This window comes from Podarcis gaigeae, assembly GCF_964106915.1.
Source record: "Podarcis gaigeae genome assembly, chromosome: 7".
Lineage (NCBI taxonomy): Eukaryota > Metazoa > Chordata > Lepidosauria > Squamata > Lacertidae > Podarcis > Podarcis gaigeae.
The window spans coordinates 55,910,545-55,926,733 of record NC_139683.1 but is presented as its reverse complement, the minus strand read 5'-3'; the positions used below and the strand labels follow the sequence as shown (position 1 = coordinate 55,926,733).

Below are 16,189 nucleotides of genomic sequence, written 5' to 3'. Positions count from 1 at the left end.
CAAGGCCATGTATTTAGCGATATGATATGAATCTAACCTTGTGATTAGAGTCCCATCAAGGAATCCCTAGGCAAAAAAGAGATCCTGTCCAATTAATATTGCAATTATTGTTGCAACTACTGAATCTAAAGACTTTTCCAGTTAGTATGCATATCCAGTTCATGCCATCCATCTGCAGATTGCCACACAAGATGTCTGTATGTTTATGTATGTCAGTCTCAATTGAACACTGTTAATAATAGGTATGGAAATCACCTGCAAAAAGGTGTTGAAATTTCCCTTTCTGTTAGATGTACATTTATTGTAACTAGGAAACGCCATCTGCTGGTTCAAAATCCCTCAACAATGCCTTTAAATGAAAGAAGAAAATGCAAATTGTTTCTGTTTCCCATGTTAATTGCTTTTCAAATGCCTATATTAAGTTAAGGGCAGAGGAAGATTTTACATATGTAGGGTCTGATGCCCACATAAATGTATAGTATAGAATTGCTATATGATGTTTATATAGCAATTGTCACTGTCCAACAGACAAAAAGGTTATAACCCATAACTGATTTCATGAAGTCAAAATTATTGTTCTAGACCAGTGATTTGAAAATATAAAGCAGCAATGAAACAATATACTCATATTGTTTTTGATTTGTTGGTTTTTTTACACAGAGCTATTTTTTGCAAGCTTCCTGAAATTGTAGATTCTCCTGTCAGGATGTTACTGATTTTCCTCATTTTTACTGACTATCAGTAGACTTTACTATTATTACTAACAATTATAACAACAATGACTCTGAACTGTGGAGATAACAGTAGCAAAGGAAGTAAGGTATGAGACAGGACACTTTTAGAAGGAAAAGGCAGGGTATGAAAAGCTGTACCCACTGAAATCCCATCCTCTATACAACCATTACAAGGCTTCCCCACGATCTGTAGGCCTTCCATGTGATGAAAAACATAGTGTTAGATTGTAGCTCCTTCTGAGTTGTAGCCGGAGTGGTATATGTTGGTATGTATGTGCCAGGGAACAGAATCAAGCCATTGAAATGAAGGCGAGCCATGTTGTGCCTTGAAATATAGTCCACGTACATTTGTAACATTTCTACCTGACAGAGAAGTTTTGTTTCACATTGGCAATGGAGGAAATACTACAGGTTTCTGATGTCAGGAGCTACTCCACAGGATAGCAGCAACCTGTTGCTGCATTTCGAGTTCATGTATCAGTTCCCAGAAGAAATTGACAGGTAGGCCTCTGGCACTGCCAGACGGATGGGATGAAAGTAAAAAAAGGAAAGGATAAAACAATGTGCTATGACACTTACTTTCTTCCCCGGTCTGATAGTTCCTTCACTGACATTTAATAAGAGCTCCCAAGTGTGGAGTCAGCCCACCACTCAATTCCTCTTAAATATTAGCTTTCATTCACCTGTGCCTGCCTGGTTGCCTTGGTAATTCTTGTTGCTTAGTAACAAGAACTAGGGCAGGGGATTGCCCTATTGTCTCTCATATATTTCTAAAGAAATAGTTTTCCACTGGATTTTTTTTTAAAAAAAAACATATATTCTTTTTTGTATCATTAAAAATACGGGGTGGTATTCAATGCTAGACTTACTCAGAGGAGACTCATTGAAGTTAATAAACATGACTGACTTAGGCTCATTACCTTCAACATGTCTGCTCTGAGGTCTTAGTTCACTACAACCGCAGGCACACATTCCACTTGTCATTGGCTTGTGATATTGTAAACATCCTCGACTTGTGAGCAGCCTGTAACCACTGTGTGAAAGGATCCTCGAGTCGATGACCCTTCAGTCTGATTGCGAGGCTCTTCTTCCATTCCTAAGCATGCAGCTAGTTGCCTACTGGGTTTGTTTTGATGTCTGAACCTGATCATAAAACACATTCTGTTGAAAACTTTATGCTAAAAGCTATGATGATAGTAAGGGTGATTCAGATTCGGTGTGGTGGCTTAGGAAAAACAACTTCCATACTTAACAGGTCCTTTAGTCTTGCAGTCCACAAGATGAGTGCCATTGAGAACAGAGTGTCACTGGCAGGAAATTTCTGTGCTTAATGTGGCTCAGGAAGGAGAGAAGAAGAAGAAGAAGAGTTTGGATTTGATATCCCGCTTTTCACTCCCCTTAAGGAGTCTCAAAGCGGCTAACATTCTCCTTTCCCTTCCTCCCCCACAACAAACACTCTGTGAGGTGAGTGGGGCTGAGAGACTTCAAAGAAGTGTGACTGGCCCAAGGTCACCCAGCAGCTGCATGTGGAGGAGCGGAGACGTGAACCCGGTTCCCCAGATTACAAGTCTACCACTCTTAACCACTACACCACACTGGCTCTCAGAGGTGGGTGAAGAGTGGCTGGATGGCATCTTCAGTTAACTAAAAGACAGGATTGAAACAAATCCGTAATTTTCAGATAACACAGCCACATGCGTATAGTCTGTGCAAAATAAAAAGTGTTGGTATAAAAATAACCAGTAGTTACATTTCAGTCTTTTGTGTTTGTGTTAATTCTGTAACAGTGTGACTTCAAAACTGAATGTAGCAAACCGGAAGAATAAAAATGCAAGTGCCAACTGGGGAAAGCGAAGCTGGGGAATGGGCAGAATTCACACGACAGCCAATGACTCTCTTCTTCTAGTATATAAATGCATGCATACAACATGGATTTAGAGCAAACCTAATAGAGCAAGCTGAAAAAAGGGCCTACAGTATGAGCGGTGGCCATGTGGTTAGTCTATAGAGGGTAGTCCTCTATTGGAATGGATGTCCAGTCCAAGTTGAGTTTAAAGATAAAGAACACAAAGAAGGAAAAGAAAGTGCCTTGAAGATTCCCTCAACAGTTAGCACCTGGTCAGCAGAGGGAGCAGGCAGACCAGCCACCTTCCTCTCTGTGGTGAGAAATACTGTATTTCTATTTAAATTATAGCCATTAGCTCAAAATTTGCAGCTATACATATAAATTAGCATATACCAATGAGATGCAATTGTGTTCTGTTTCTTCTTCTTCTTCTTCTTCTTCTTCTTCTTCTTCTTCTTCTTCTTCTTCTTCTTCTTCTTCTTCTTCTGGTGGTGCACAAGTGATCACCTTAACAGCATGGCATTTGAAAAGAAAGTGTGTGTTTCTGTGTCAGTACAGTGGTACCTCGGGTTCCATACTCTTCAGGTTACAGACCTAACCCAGAAATAGTACCTCAGGTTAAGAACTTTGCTTCAGGATGAGAACAGAAATCATGCTCCGGCTGTGTGGCAGTAGCAGGAGGCCACATTAGCTAAAGTGCTTCAGTTTAAGAACAGTTTCAGGTTAAGTACAGACCTCCGGAACGAATTAAGTATTTAACCCAAGGTACCACTGCAGGAACAACATTATAGGGGGAGGGAAATGGGGGGAAGGCTTGGATATTCATTTATTTGGCAAGTCCTTTATCAATTGCAGTCTAACATACAAGCTGCAGATTTTTCTGCACATAGCTCAAACAAAAAGGCAAGCAACACAGGAGCATGCATGCATGCTTTTTGGCATCTTGGGAATTTTTTTAAAGCTATCTAGGTGTCTCAGCTGCAGAAATATAAAGGAATTGCCATGACAACGTTAAAAAAGCAAAAGAAGCCCAGATTTACCGATTTCCAGTTCCCACATTAATGCACACAATGGGTTTTTCAAAAGCCAACTCACCTCAAAAGAATTTGAAGTTAACCCTTTCAGATTATGCTGATACATCCAGCAACTGCCTTTTGGCACATAGCAGGTTGAATACACACTGTATATGAATGAATCTGGCATATACTTCTGGGACTTCAGGCTAAGACAGGAAAAGATGTGGAAATTTAACTGATTTCAATGAAATATTAAGTTGTGCTCCTTTTGGCTTTGTGATCCATCCCAAAGCTCCACAGAGAGCAAATTACCAAGCTAAGCAGATACAGAAAAATACAAATGGCATGTGGGATCTCAGACTACTTTGTGAACAGTCTTTTAGTGTGCATCCTTGTGAAATATATATCCTCCTCCTGACTTGCAACTGAGATGCATGCAGTGGTACCTTGGGTTAAGAACTTAATTCGTTCTGGAGGTCCGTTCTTAACCTGAAACTGTTCTTAACCTGAGGTACCACTTTAGCTAATGTGGTCTCCCGCTGCCGCCACACCGCTGCCGCATGATTTCTGTTCTAATCTTGAAGCAAAGTTCTTAACCCAAGGTACTATTTCTGGGTTAGCGGAGTCTGTAACCTGAAGCGTCTGTAACCCAAGGTACCACTGTAATGCCAAGGAATTTGTTATAAATGATTAGCAACAGAAGTGAGAATGAAATATTCAGATACTATACACACCATCTGATTTAGACTACCAAGCCACTGTAAGAAGGTAAGTGCATGCACATTTTGCTATTAGCAGACATAGTGCATAACATTGATATTCCAGAATGTATATATTTTCATATATAAAATGTAGTGCTTATTGAACCTTATTTTACCTAGTATCTCAGGGCTGCGTCTCACGGTACTTTTGAAAGACATGACAGCACTATCAGGACTTCCGTGAGTGTAGGACGATGGGAGCTTTCAAGTTACACAGAATTCACCATGAGGAGGAATGGAAAGGTAGCTAATTCTAAGATATTTAGAGAGCAAAATTGGTTACAAATGCAAGGAATGCAATCCAAAAAGCGCTAAGATCACTTTGACACATTTAACTACCCCTAACTCAACAGCACTAGTTGCTCTTTTTGCATTACAAGGTCTTAATGACACCTGAGATTTGTGGCTCTAGAAAGCTGCATCTGTTTTCTTGCTGAACATTTTTCATGCATCTTGCTTTTTTTAAAAAAATGCTTCCTTGATAAGTCCCTTCAACAAGATTTGTAACCCATTTTCTGTTTATATAAATATATATTTATGTTTATATAAAATTATAATTAAGATTTTTTCAAAAAATCATTCGGCATGACTTGGTTAACATCACCTTTAATTTCAGATTTTATTTGCTTTGGTTTTTTTAATAAGAACATTAATACCTAAAGAAGATTTCTGTGTAAGTTGAAAGCTTGCATCCAGATCTGTAGCACTGGCTGATCCAATAAAGTATAATACTTAGTTTGCTCTGTTTTTTCTTCTGTTGCTCCAACACTGCTACTAATGGCTGCAATCTTAAATGCACTGATTAGTACACATCATCAAATTTAATGGTACTTGCTTCTAATAGTTAGGATTGTGCTGTAAGACTCTTGGTGGATGCAGTTGACCATTTACCACACACTGGCAACTTGTCAGTAAAGTATGCAGGAAGCTTCTATTATATAGCATCTGGTCATATTGGAAGGTGAGTTTTTAAAACTGGACTTAGCACATGCACAGCTGAATACTGCTGACCTGTTAGTCATATGGAGGAATGCACCCTGCATTAAGTTTATGTGAGTCACCACATGCTAAGTTGTTTTCTGAATCTGTGCTTAGTTCAGAGGGAGAGAATAGCCTAATGAACACAAACATTTCCGTTTCAAAAGCACATGAATTACTGACTAGCTAGGAATTGCAAGAGCCTCTGTGCAACATCTCGTTTTTATTCAAACACATGTCAAGAGCCCAGCACCATAATTTCATTACAGGCCACATGAGGTGTACATGCAGAAAGTTCCAGTTCTCCATGTGTACATGCAGAAGCCCGACCACCACTACGAGGATGTTCACCCCAAGGGATCTTATGTAGTAAGTTCTGGAGATCACCTGCCCAAAACCCTGAAAGACACTGCTGGTCAGAGCAATGTAGACAGACCTGCACTAGATGGAAAAGCTCTGTGACTTAGCTTCACATGTTGTTATGAATTCATAGCCATTACTTCCCACTCATGTCTTTTAAAGGGCTGGGAAGTCAAAGCAGGAGTGAAAATGATAGGATAAATGCTCTTCCACAAGGGATTCACTGGTCTCTGTAAATGTATTGTATTTCATTAGGCACCACCCTGAAGTGTTCCACTGCTGTGGAATTAAAGAGTAACAACAACCACATGGTATTTTCTTACCTTGGAAAAGAGAATAGATAAACTTACGGAGGGTAAGGCCTGGATAACTAAACGGATCTTCAAGCACAGTTGCTGGGGAACAAGTAGAGAGTTCCTGCTTCCACATCCTTCTTCAGGGTTCCTGGAAGTATTCTGCTGGACCCTGTCAGTAGAGTGCTTTTCTCACGTACTTCTGTACCTAATGTGTGTTTCCATCCCCATCATCTCTCCTTTGAGTTTTAAGAATCTTAATGTTTGCTCATTCCCCAATGGGCGCTCGAATTCCTTTCAGATTGCTTGCTGGTCTACAAGCATAACCTGTCCTTTGTTTCAGGATTATCATCACGCTGCCAGAATTGGCCATGTAAGTTCCCTGCCTCATCCAAGATCTCATGGCCGATATGTGGATGAGAACCCAGTAGTCCACTTCTTCAGGAACATTGTAAGTTTCCATTTCACCTTGGTAATTCTTTCACCAAACAAAAATGCTTACTTTGCTTTTTAAAACATACACACCAGCTAGCTAGTGCCCCAAAGATAATTTCTCTGCTAAAAAGGAGTGCAGGCAAAATCATATCTAGTGTGCCAGGTAAGGGGATGGACACTGGAAGTCATTCTCCTGATCCACAGCTCTTTATGCATTTCTATGGGCTCACAGATTTCTTTCACCTGGAGCCTGTCAGTATTTTGCTGCCTGAGGCACAGGACAAGCTGGTGCCCCCCCTTCCAATTCTACAAACAGAAGTCAGTCAGACTGGCAACTGAATCAACACTGGCAATAGGACAACATCACTGTAGCATCGGGTGGCAGCAGGCTAGCTTGAAGGTCACAGGGCAAGCCATGTGACAGCTCTCCTCCTATGGCACTTTGCCACCACACCCAAGCATATGTCACTTGAGGCAACTGCCTCAGCCTGCCTAATGGTACAGCCAGCCTTGCCTGCCAAGGGAATGTGCCTAGACTCAAGGGAATGTGTGGCAGTAGCACCTTCCCCTGAACTGAAGATGAACAGCTGGTCCTTTTTGAAGGGGAGAGACCATTTATGAGAATTGGCTGTTCCTGCAGCACATCACTATGTTGGAGCAAGTCACATGCCCAAACAAACTAACTGTGTGCAGATCCAACTTATTACCAGTTTGAGGGCTATTAAAAGGCAAAAGACAGTCTTCCAAGGCAGAAGAGGGTTTTCCTCAGTTTTGAAATTGGAATTTTTCCATTCTAACATGGAAATCTTTGGAAAAATCCAATACTGTAATCTGGACTTGCTGCCGTCTTTCAAATAGAAATGAAAATGGATAGAAATATTCTGTGTCAGTGCTAATACCAATGAGACAAATGTTACTGACATGAATATTTATAGAAATTACCTCAATCTTGAGTTGTGGCTCACTTCCTGTGGAGCCTTCAGAGCCATGGATCTGGGACACAACTCCTGCATAAACCACTGAGCTATAACAAATATATGGATTTTTACCAGAGACTAATAAGCACTGAGGAGCAGGAAGTCCCTTGCTTCTCAGGTGGTATTTAATATATAGTGGTTTTGTTATGAAGAGGTTTCCCCCACCTTTTCCCTTCGTGTCTAGAACATTTTCATCTTGTAGAAATTTGCAAATCCCTCAGACTCACTCTTATAAGCCTAGCCCAGCAGCTACATAAGCAGAGGGCTTATCTGAAAGTTTTCTTTTAATAATAAGCTAATTCCCACCCTCAGCCTCTGAAAAAGGGGGATAGAAATTCAAATCAAGAAAGAGGTTGTAGGAGCAAACATACACTGCATATTTGATTTAGGCTTCAATCCTAACCCCACTTACCTGGGAGCAAGCCACATTGAATTCAAAAGGACTTACTTCTGAGTAGGATGGCAGGATCTGTCAGTTCTGGTTCTTTCTCATTTTTCAGATCTTAAATTCAGTTCTCTGTGTTACTGTAGCAATATTCAAACTAAAATCATCATGAAACTTCACCAATATTTTAGTACCAATTTCTCCTAATAAACACAGTTTTTGAGTGCAATTTTGACTAATGTACACATTTTTGCAAGAATTTTTCCCAAACTCAATGCATTATAAATGCATTTGTATATACACTTTCCCATAATATATGCATCTTTGTAAATATTGGTTGGTTAGAGAACTACACTGCAAAGATCTGGTAAGTGCAAACTTCATAGGATGGCTATGTTTGTTGTATTGTTTTGTAAAATGTTAATTTGATGGATTTGCCTTTAAATGCAAATTGTACAGTCTGTGTGCACAATAGTTGAGCAGCACAACTAACAAGTGTACACAGAAACTTGTCCAATGTAACATGTGAACAAACCTCTTCTTTTTAACAAGCACATGTTGAGCATACAGGAAGTCCAACATGGGAGCTCCTCCTCACATGTAGGGACCCCATGCCATCTCAACACCAACACAACCAACTCTCTCTATCCCATTGAGCACATACACAGGCTTGCACATCGGTGACTCTATGCAGACAGCAATGCTCAACACGTGATTCCTTTTTTAAAAAGAAAAGAAAAGAGAGAGACCTTGCTTCGGAGCAGAACTGAAGGTGTCGCACTACTCAAGATCGCGCTCATAGCTGTCAACTTTTCCCTTTTCTTGTGAGGAATCCTATTTGGAATAAATAAGGGAATTTCTCTTTAAAAAAGGGAAACATTGACAGCTATGATTGCGCCACACAGAAGTAACAAATTCATAAAGTGTATTGAAAGTGTCTCATGTGGCTTGTTACACTTCACATTACTGAGAGACAGAAAGAGACTTGCTTTCTGCAGTAGCTACACAGCTCCCAAAATATCCAGTTCCTTCCTAAGAATCTAATTAATCTGGGTGCAAAGCTGAGGTCCACCATGAATTCATTGGTTGGACCAGAATAAGAATAACAGCAACTGGCTTTGCAATGTTGCTGAAATTAAGAATGAGGCTTGTAATTAAAGTGGCAGATCAAGAGTGTTGTCTAATGAAGGTCATGCAACTGGTCCTCTTTTGCATTGCTCATTTACATTCTGAGGAATCTTAACAGGGTTTGTGGGTTTGAAGGACAAGAATCAATTCTTATCGAACAGCACAGGAGTCTTTCTCAAATATCTTCACATAACGAGCAGCCAAAAAGCATTTTTAGCACAGCATCAAGCAGACAAGGTGCTAAGAGATAACTCAACCCTTTTGCTGGCGAAAACAGCAAAACCCATGCACAAGAAGGCATCAGCAGGCTTGAGGAGTCGCACTATTTTTAAAAAATAATAGTTTAGGAATTTTAAAAAATGAGGCAGGAACAGCCCAATGAAGAGTGAGCATGCTCAGAGGTCCCAGAATGCTTGCTGACTATTGGTGGTGGGGCAGGGGGAAGAGAGAATGGAAAGCCCAGTAGGAGGGGACCTGAAGTGGCATATCTGGAAGCAGATCTGAAAACTCAATTGTATAGCATTTTGTTGCAGATCCTACTTTTCCTCTTACTTTTGTGTTGTTTTTCAGGTGTCTCCCAGGTCAACTCCTCCACTGTATGGAAAGGTACGTGTGAAAATGTGGCATTGATTCACATTATGGGCCATCAGCTTGCGGCAAGCCAAAGACTAAGAGTCATGTCTCCTGACAGAGTATGACTTACTGTATTTTTCTGTGTATAAGACAATGCTCTTTGCTAAAATAAAAAAAGGCAAAAATGGGTGTCGTCTTATACATGGATAGTGAATGCAGAGGGGGGACGTGCGATTAACAGCAGCAGTAAGCAGGAGATTAGCAGTGGGAATTGGGCGGGTGATTGGTGGCTGTGGCAAGGTCTGCTGGTGATTGGCTGTGGCAAGTGGGCAGATGATTGGCAGCTGCGGCAAGTGGGCGGGTGGGCTGTTGGTGGTGGCGAGCGTGCACACGATTGGTGGCTGCGGTGAGGTGTGCAATTGGCAGTGGCGGGCAGGTGGGTGACCAATTGGCGGAAGTGACCTCCCCCACCCCAAAAAGCTAAACAACTTAATTTGGGGTTAAAAAAATAGGGGTCTTCTTATACATGGGGGCGTCTTATACAGGGGAAAATACGGTATATAGGATGATTTCTCCCAGAATACTGCTATGTAATGTAAACAGCACATAATGCACGTATGTTGCTGTCTTAAAGGAGCCATGCATCTGACACATTGATTTGCCTTACACTGAGTCAGACTATTGTGCACCTGCATTGGCTGCGCTAACTGGCTTGCCAGCATTTCAGTCATGGTCTCTCCCTCACCCACCTGGAGATGCTGGGATGGAGCTAAGGACTATCTGCATGCTGAGCAGATGCTTTATCCCTGAGCTCTGACCCTTCCCTGTGATTATCTTTCCATGCTGGTTCAGTGGACCCTCAGTTCCCCACTGGGGCTTACTCTGGCCTCAGACAAAAGCATGAAACTGCTTATAACACAGATATGGTTCTTTTTCTTCATTCAAGGCTGGAACAAGGATTGCAGGCCCCACTCTTCTCAAGGTCATCTTTCAGAGGCCACAGTTGTTCCAATGCCACCTCCTCTTAGGATAGTCTCTCCATCAACACTCATACCCTTTAGTGGGTCTCCCATCTTCCTTTGTGGCCCCAGGCTGGTGTTGTATCTCCAAAGCCACTTTCCTTTCTTCTAAGTATCTACCCTTCTCTTAAGGTTGACCTCACAGTACATCTAAGCACAACCTAATCTGAACTGCCAGAAGACCTTGGTGCTTCTTCCCAACCCTTTACTTCCCCACTTGCCATCGTAGCTTATTGCCTAGCCTTAGAAGGAATGCTGAGCACATTTGAACACATGTGCCCCTTGCAAAAGGATCGCTGGAAATGTAGGACAAGGGTTCTAACTAGGTTACGTTACACACACTGGGGACAAAGACATATCCTCCAGATTGTTCCCAGTGCCTGATAAGGCAATATGAATGGGCAATTGTCAGTTATGCCTTATTTTAAGGGACATTGCTAAATCTGAAATGATCCGAACATCCTAATCAATCTCTCTCTTATTCCAGCACATTATGCCAGACGACTGGTGCATCTAGAGCAGCACTGTTAGATCTTGACTGGAAAGCTGATATTGAAGCAGCTCTCAGCCAAAGGCCTTTCCAAATGCTGGCACCAGAACTATCCAAGACTGAACTTGTAGGAGCATGGATGAATAGCATGTACTTTACAATGGAGGGTCACTTGAGTCTAATATGTTCCACACAACCACTTGGGTTTTAAACTCCTTTAAACATTCGATTGCAAACTACAACCTAAGTATATCTTGATCCTCATTCATTTTGATCCTCGTTAATAGACAAACCCTCCTTCACTGATCATACTTCTCTTGTATAGTGCCTTCAGTGTCTTTTTGCCCCATGGTGGTCACCATGTCACTGTTTCTGTTTCTTGTATGCGCAGGGGAGATCATCCTTTTCCAGATTTAGCTGGGTAGGTGATGAACATGCTTTCATGTGCAGCCATTTTGCTTCACCCCAAAAGTGCAAATAGCATCTGTTTTGTTTGTTTTTTGCTTTGCCTTCCTAGCTCCTGCAGACTCTTCACATTCATGTTTTTGACTGTGGCTTGTTTGCTTTGCTCCTCCTGGCTCCCAATCAGTTCCTTTATGCCCATGGTTTTGTTGCTTGCTTTTATCCAGAAGCCTGTCAAGCTTGCAATACAATTTAAATTATTTTTGCCCGAGCACGGAGCCAAACTGCACTGCATGGCAAACCTCTTCCCTTTAAGGCAATTTAAAGGTTCTACTGATCTCTGTGTGTCTGTGGAGCGCCAGCGGGGAGGTAAAAAGAAAAGATAGCTTGAAATAATGAATTAGACGCAACTCCATTTTTGTTTGGGATCATGAATATAGTCAAGAACAGATGCAGGGTATATATTTTGCATTCCATTATTTGATGGGAGTTACAACATCATTTATTGACACTTGTAGAATCAAAGAGTTGGAAGGGACCCAAGGGTAATCTAGTCCAACCCCCTGCAATGCAGGAATCTCAGCTAAAACATCCATGACAGATGGCCATCCAACTTTTGTTTAAAAATCTCCAAGGAAGGAGAGTCCACCACCTCTCATGGGAGTCTGTTCCAGTTCCCCAGCAGTTATATTTTCGAAAAGAAAACGATGAGGAAGACATGATAACGTTCATTCTTCACTGTAGGCAGAATTATATTCATTACCACTATGCAGAACACCGCTAGACTAGATTAACTTTTAGACTGAGGAGTGGGAAAGGTGCCATTTTCATTGCCATCCTGGAGAGGGTTAGCTGAACAGGAGGGGGAAGGGGGCACTGTGTGTGTGTGTGTGTGTGTGTGTGTGTGTGTGTGAGAGAGAGAGAGAGAGAGAGAGAGAGAGAGAGAGAGATTATGTGTCCTTAAATGCTTTGTATGTTAAGAGTGTGTAGTGTTTGTGTGTTAAGTTAAACCTCCAAGAGTTTTCCAACAAAGGTTACGCCGTCAAACACCAAAGAGCTTATTCTACTAAAAAGTCTGTTGTCCTGAAAAGCTAATGTTCTTTAGCAGGAAGACCTTTTCATATAGTTCTCTACCCCACCCATCTGCTGTAAACTCATTTTGTTCCTTTAGACACCTGAGTTCAGAACAAAAGGTTTTCCTCTTAGAATTAATTAGAAGCCACAATTATCAAATGCTACTAGAACTAGTTACGTTTTTGCTTTAAAATTACAAAATTATGTTATGCCAGGTTGCTTAGAAATGTTTCCATCATCCACTGGGCATTTTGCTAGGCCAAAAAAGGTCATTACCAGCTGCTGTAAAGTTTTAGTGTAATGTTTGAATGGCCGAAGCTCTTACTAGGAGGCGGCAGGAAAGGTCTGGCAACCTCAGGAAGTGGCCAAGCGTGTGGAGGCACTGTGTTAGTATTTTATCCTTTAAACTGGTTGCTGTGTACAAGACTGATTACAACAGTTTACCATTTTCATGAAAGACATGGCAGACTTGACTTGCATTGCAGTGTGTTTGCTGAGTTGTTTGCCCGACTTTGGATGTTGCATGCCAATCCTGGCAGGGAAAAGCTTTTAAATTAAAGTACTGCTTTGCGGTTGCTGAGCAGAATGCTAGTTGAAAATTCCTCCTTGAACTACCAGTTTTCATCAGACAGTTGTGCAATTACTTTAACAACCTTTGCTCATTTTTAACAATGCTTTTCAAAAAAAAAGGGGACATCTGTAATGCGTAAGTACTTCCTTCACAATATACCTTCCCCCTTCCCCCACCCCATTAATATTCAGAGGGGGGACTTTTTAAAGGGGCTAAATGCATGAAAGACAGAACACATTTATTTTCATAGTACCTTCTTCCACATTTACTTGATGGCAGCTGTTATCACTTGACAGCCTGGCTGTGTTAAGCAGTTTACATCAGTTACCACATTATTAGTCATTAGGGATTATTATCACCTCAGGCAATTCCCAAACAATGTGCTCCAAAGAATGCAGAAAGATTCATTTAAATGCTAGCCAACAAGTAAAAGATATTGGATTTGCCTTTAGCTTTCCTGTATATACATTTTACTCCCTTCTAAATATCTATTTCATTGCCAGCAATTGAGGTATTTTCTTTCATCACCGGTTATTTCGGGGAGAGCCCTATCCTACCTGTCTCTTATCCTTTCATGAGCTTAGCTAATGTAATAGCCTTCTGCTCCCAGTCTTCCTAAGCTATTGTAATATATGTCAATGACAAAACAAAGTACTGTATTTGCAATTTCCTTTTCTTTGCAGGGTGGTGAAACTCACAGGCCTGGATATGGAAGTGGAAGATTCTATGAGCATAAATATGCTCACAAGGGACACAAGGGATACCACTATGATGGCCAGGGCACACTGTCTAGACTCTTTAGACTGGTAAAGTAAAATATAATATATATATACATATTTTTAAAAGTGTAGGTGCAAAATGTGAGAGGAAGGGGAAAACTAGGAACAGCTGATTATTGCATTCATTGGATATATAGTTTTACCATAGATTTATCATAGCAACTGTCCTGGAAATCAGCAATACTGCTTGTGAAAAAGAAGAATGGTAGGTTTGGAAGACCATCCAGTGTGGACTTCTGATAATAAATTCCAGCATTCTCTTTGCTGAGGCAAAGTTCTCAACTGTAACTTATACACATCATTTATAACCCAGATGATGAGGCCTCCCAAGCCTAGAGCCAAGTGAGCAATAGAAACACCTGGTTAAGCTTTATGTTTCAGCTGAGGAGCCGTACGGAAGGATGCCACATTATATTTGCCTTTCTTCAGCAAGAAATAGGGCATTGAGCATGTCTGCACCTAGGTTGTGCAATGTCTTGCTTGTAAATATTAAGTAACCACCATAAGTACTTTGTTTCAAATGCTTCCATAAGAAGTCTCTCCTGTTACAGTTTACACAGTTTACAGAGTAGTTTACCAATCAATACTTCTTCCCAGGGAATTCTGTGAGGGGGATAGTGGTCTCCTGACAACTCTCAACATCCGTGATAAACTACAGTTCCCAGGATTCTTTGGGAGAAGCCATGACAGTTTAAAGCTATAGTGCAGATGGGGCCTAAATTAGCTGAAATCAATGGGCCTTCAATTACATTATGGCTAACTTGTTCCATTGGTTTCACTGAAAACCAATTCAGCCACGTTCCCCTAACTTATAATAGATCCCACCCAATGGAACTGCTAGTCATATAAATTTGATTGGCATCAATAGTCATAAAGATGAAGCACTCGGGCTAAACTGGATAAACTTCAGAGTTATTCAGATGAAAGAGAAAGTATATGATTCAATAAGTGTGAGGTTAACTGCTCCGTTATGCTAACAGTTTGCATCAAAATAGGCCCACAGAACTATTTGTAGAAGAGTCTTACCTCTAGTCTAGACTTTCCTAGTTGTGTACTGCTAGGCTTGGTACCTCTATAACTGGTACAACTGGAGAGAGTAGTAGTCCCTGACACTGTAGTCTGGTGTGTCTTGATCCAGTTTATCCAGTGTGAGGCTTCAAGCTGCATTGTTGCACTGCGAAAGCTTTTCAAGGTTCATTAGCACACAAGACAGTTGGATTTTCACCTGAAACATTTTCCTTATCAGGACAGAACAGGTTGCTTACCTGTAAATGTAGTTCTCTGGCTCTGTATGACAACAGAGACCCTGTGGAGAATTTATATTGCATGATAATGAAGCAAATAGACAAAAAGAGGAAGGAAGAACATAATGTTTTATACCTCTGAATGTAAACAGAAATTATTCTAAGGTTACAAGAAATAAGGGGGGGGGGTGTTTGTTGCAAGGAAAGTCATTTAATATGCATTGTTAAAGTGAACCAGCAGTTATAGTAAGAAGTTAATGGCTTTTTTTCCCAATTGACCAACACATCTTGCTATTTTGTGTGTTGGTAGAACTGCCCATCCCTATTCCTATTTATTACCATCCACTGTCTTATGTCCTTTTCTCTGTTTCCAGAATTAGCTATTATTGGTTAAATTTTCTTTTCATGCAACTTCTGTGTTCTGTGCAGATATATACAGTATTTATAAATGCCAAGTTTTAATTTGTAAGCCATTGGACTTGACAATAAAGTTTATAAGCCATTAGAGTTAACCATTAGATTAGACCTTCATTCTCTCCTAGTAGATGTTGTGATTTCACCCCATGTTTCCATAAGCAGAAATTTCCCCTCATTTTAACCATCTGCAAAAATGGAAGTTTGTTATCCAATATGTAATAATTTGCTATAAAATGGTCCTCATTATTTATATGTTACCCAATATTTCTTTAAAGTGTGGCTTCTTAAAATAGATCTAATTAAAGGCAGGTTTCTGTGGGAAGTAATGAATTTAAAATGTCTGCAATAAAACAGAAATAAGTGCTTAATAGGGCATAATTAATTGTCAATTAAATATAATTACAATGCTCCAACTATTTTGATTGATGAAGCTAAGCAATGATGTGGCTCAGTAGCAGTTGCAATTACAAACGATCAGGGAAATATTGCTAGCTTTATCATCAAAAACTAATAATAGAACCACCATTAGAAAGCACTAAAAACCATCTAGCAAAATCCTATGAGGAATGACAAACATGTGTTGGGAAAAGGGTGAGAGGAGGTCTAACAGTAGACCTGGGGTACTCTGAAGAAAGCATCATTATTACTAGAGATTCTGAAGTCCAACGACCTGGTGCCTGGAGGATCCTAAAGAGGTTCATGGAGGT

At 40.6% G+C, this 16,189-nt stretch overlaps 1 protein-coding gene across 3 annotated transcripts in view; it reads left to right on the top strand.

Annotated features, from left to right (window-relative positions):
- MBP (myelin basic protein) overlaps window positions 1-16,189 on the top strand; it is a 97,480-nt gene that overhangs the window by 78,752 nt on the left and 2,539 nt on the right. For 2 of the 3 annotated variants that reach the window (XM_083747038.1, XM_083747037.1), the window contains 4 exons: window positions 6,332-6,439; window positions 9,484-9,519; window positions 11,387-11,416; window positions 13,726-13,848. In XM_083747038.1, coding sequence (XP_083603164.1) covers window positions 6,332-6,439; window positions 9,484-9,519; window positions 11,387-11,416; window positions 13,726-13,848 — 297 coding nt within the window. The remainder of the gene's footprint in view (window positions 1-6,331; window positions 6,440-9,483; window positions 9,520-11,386; window positions 11,417-13,725; window positions 13,849-16,189) is intronic. The other variant, XM_083747039.1, reaches the window with a different exon arrangement.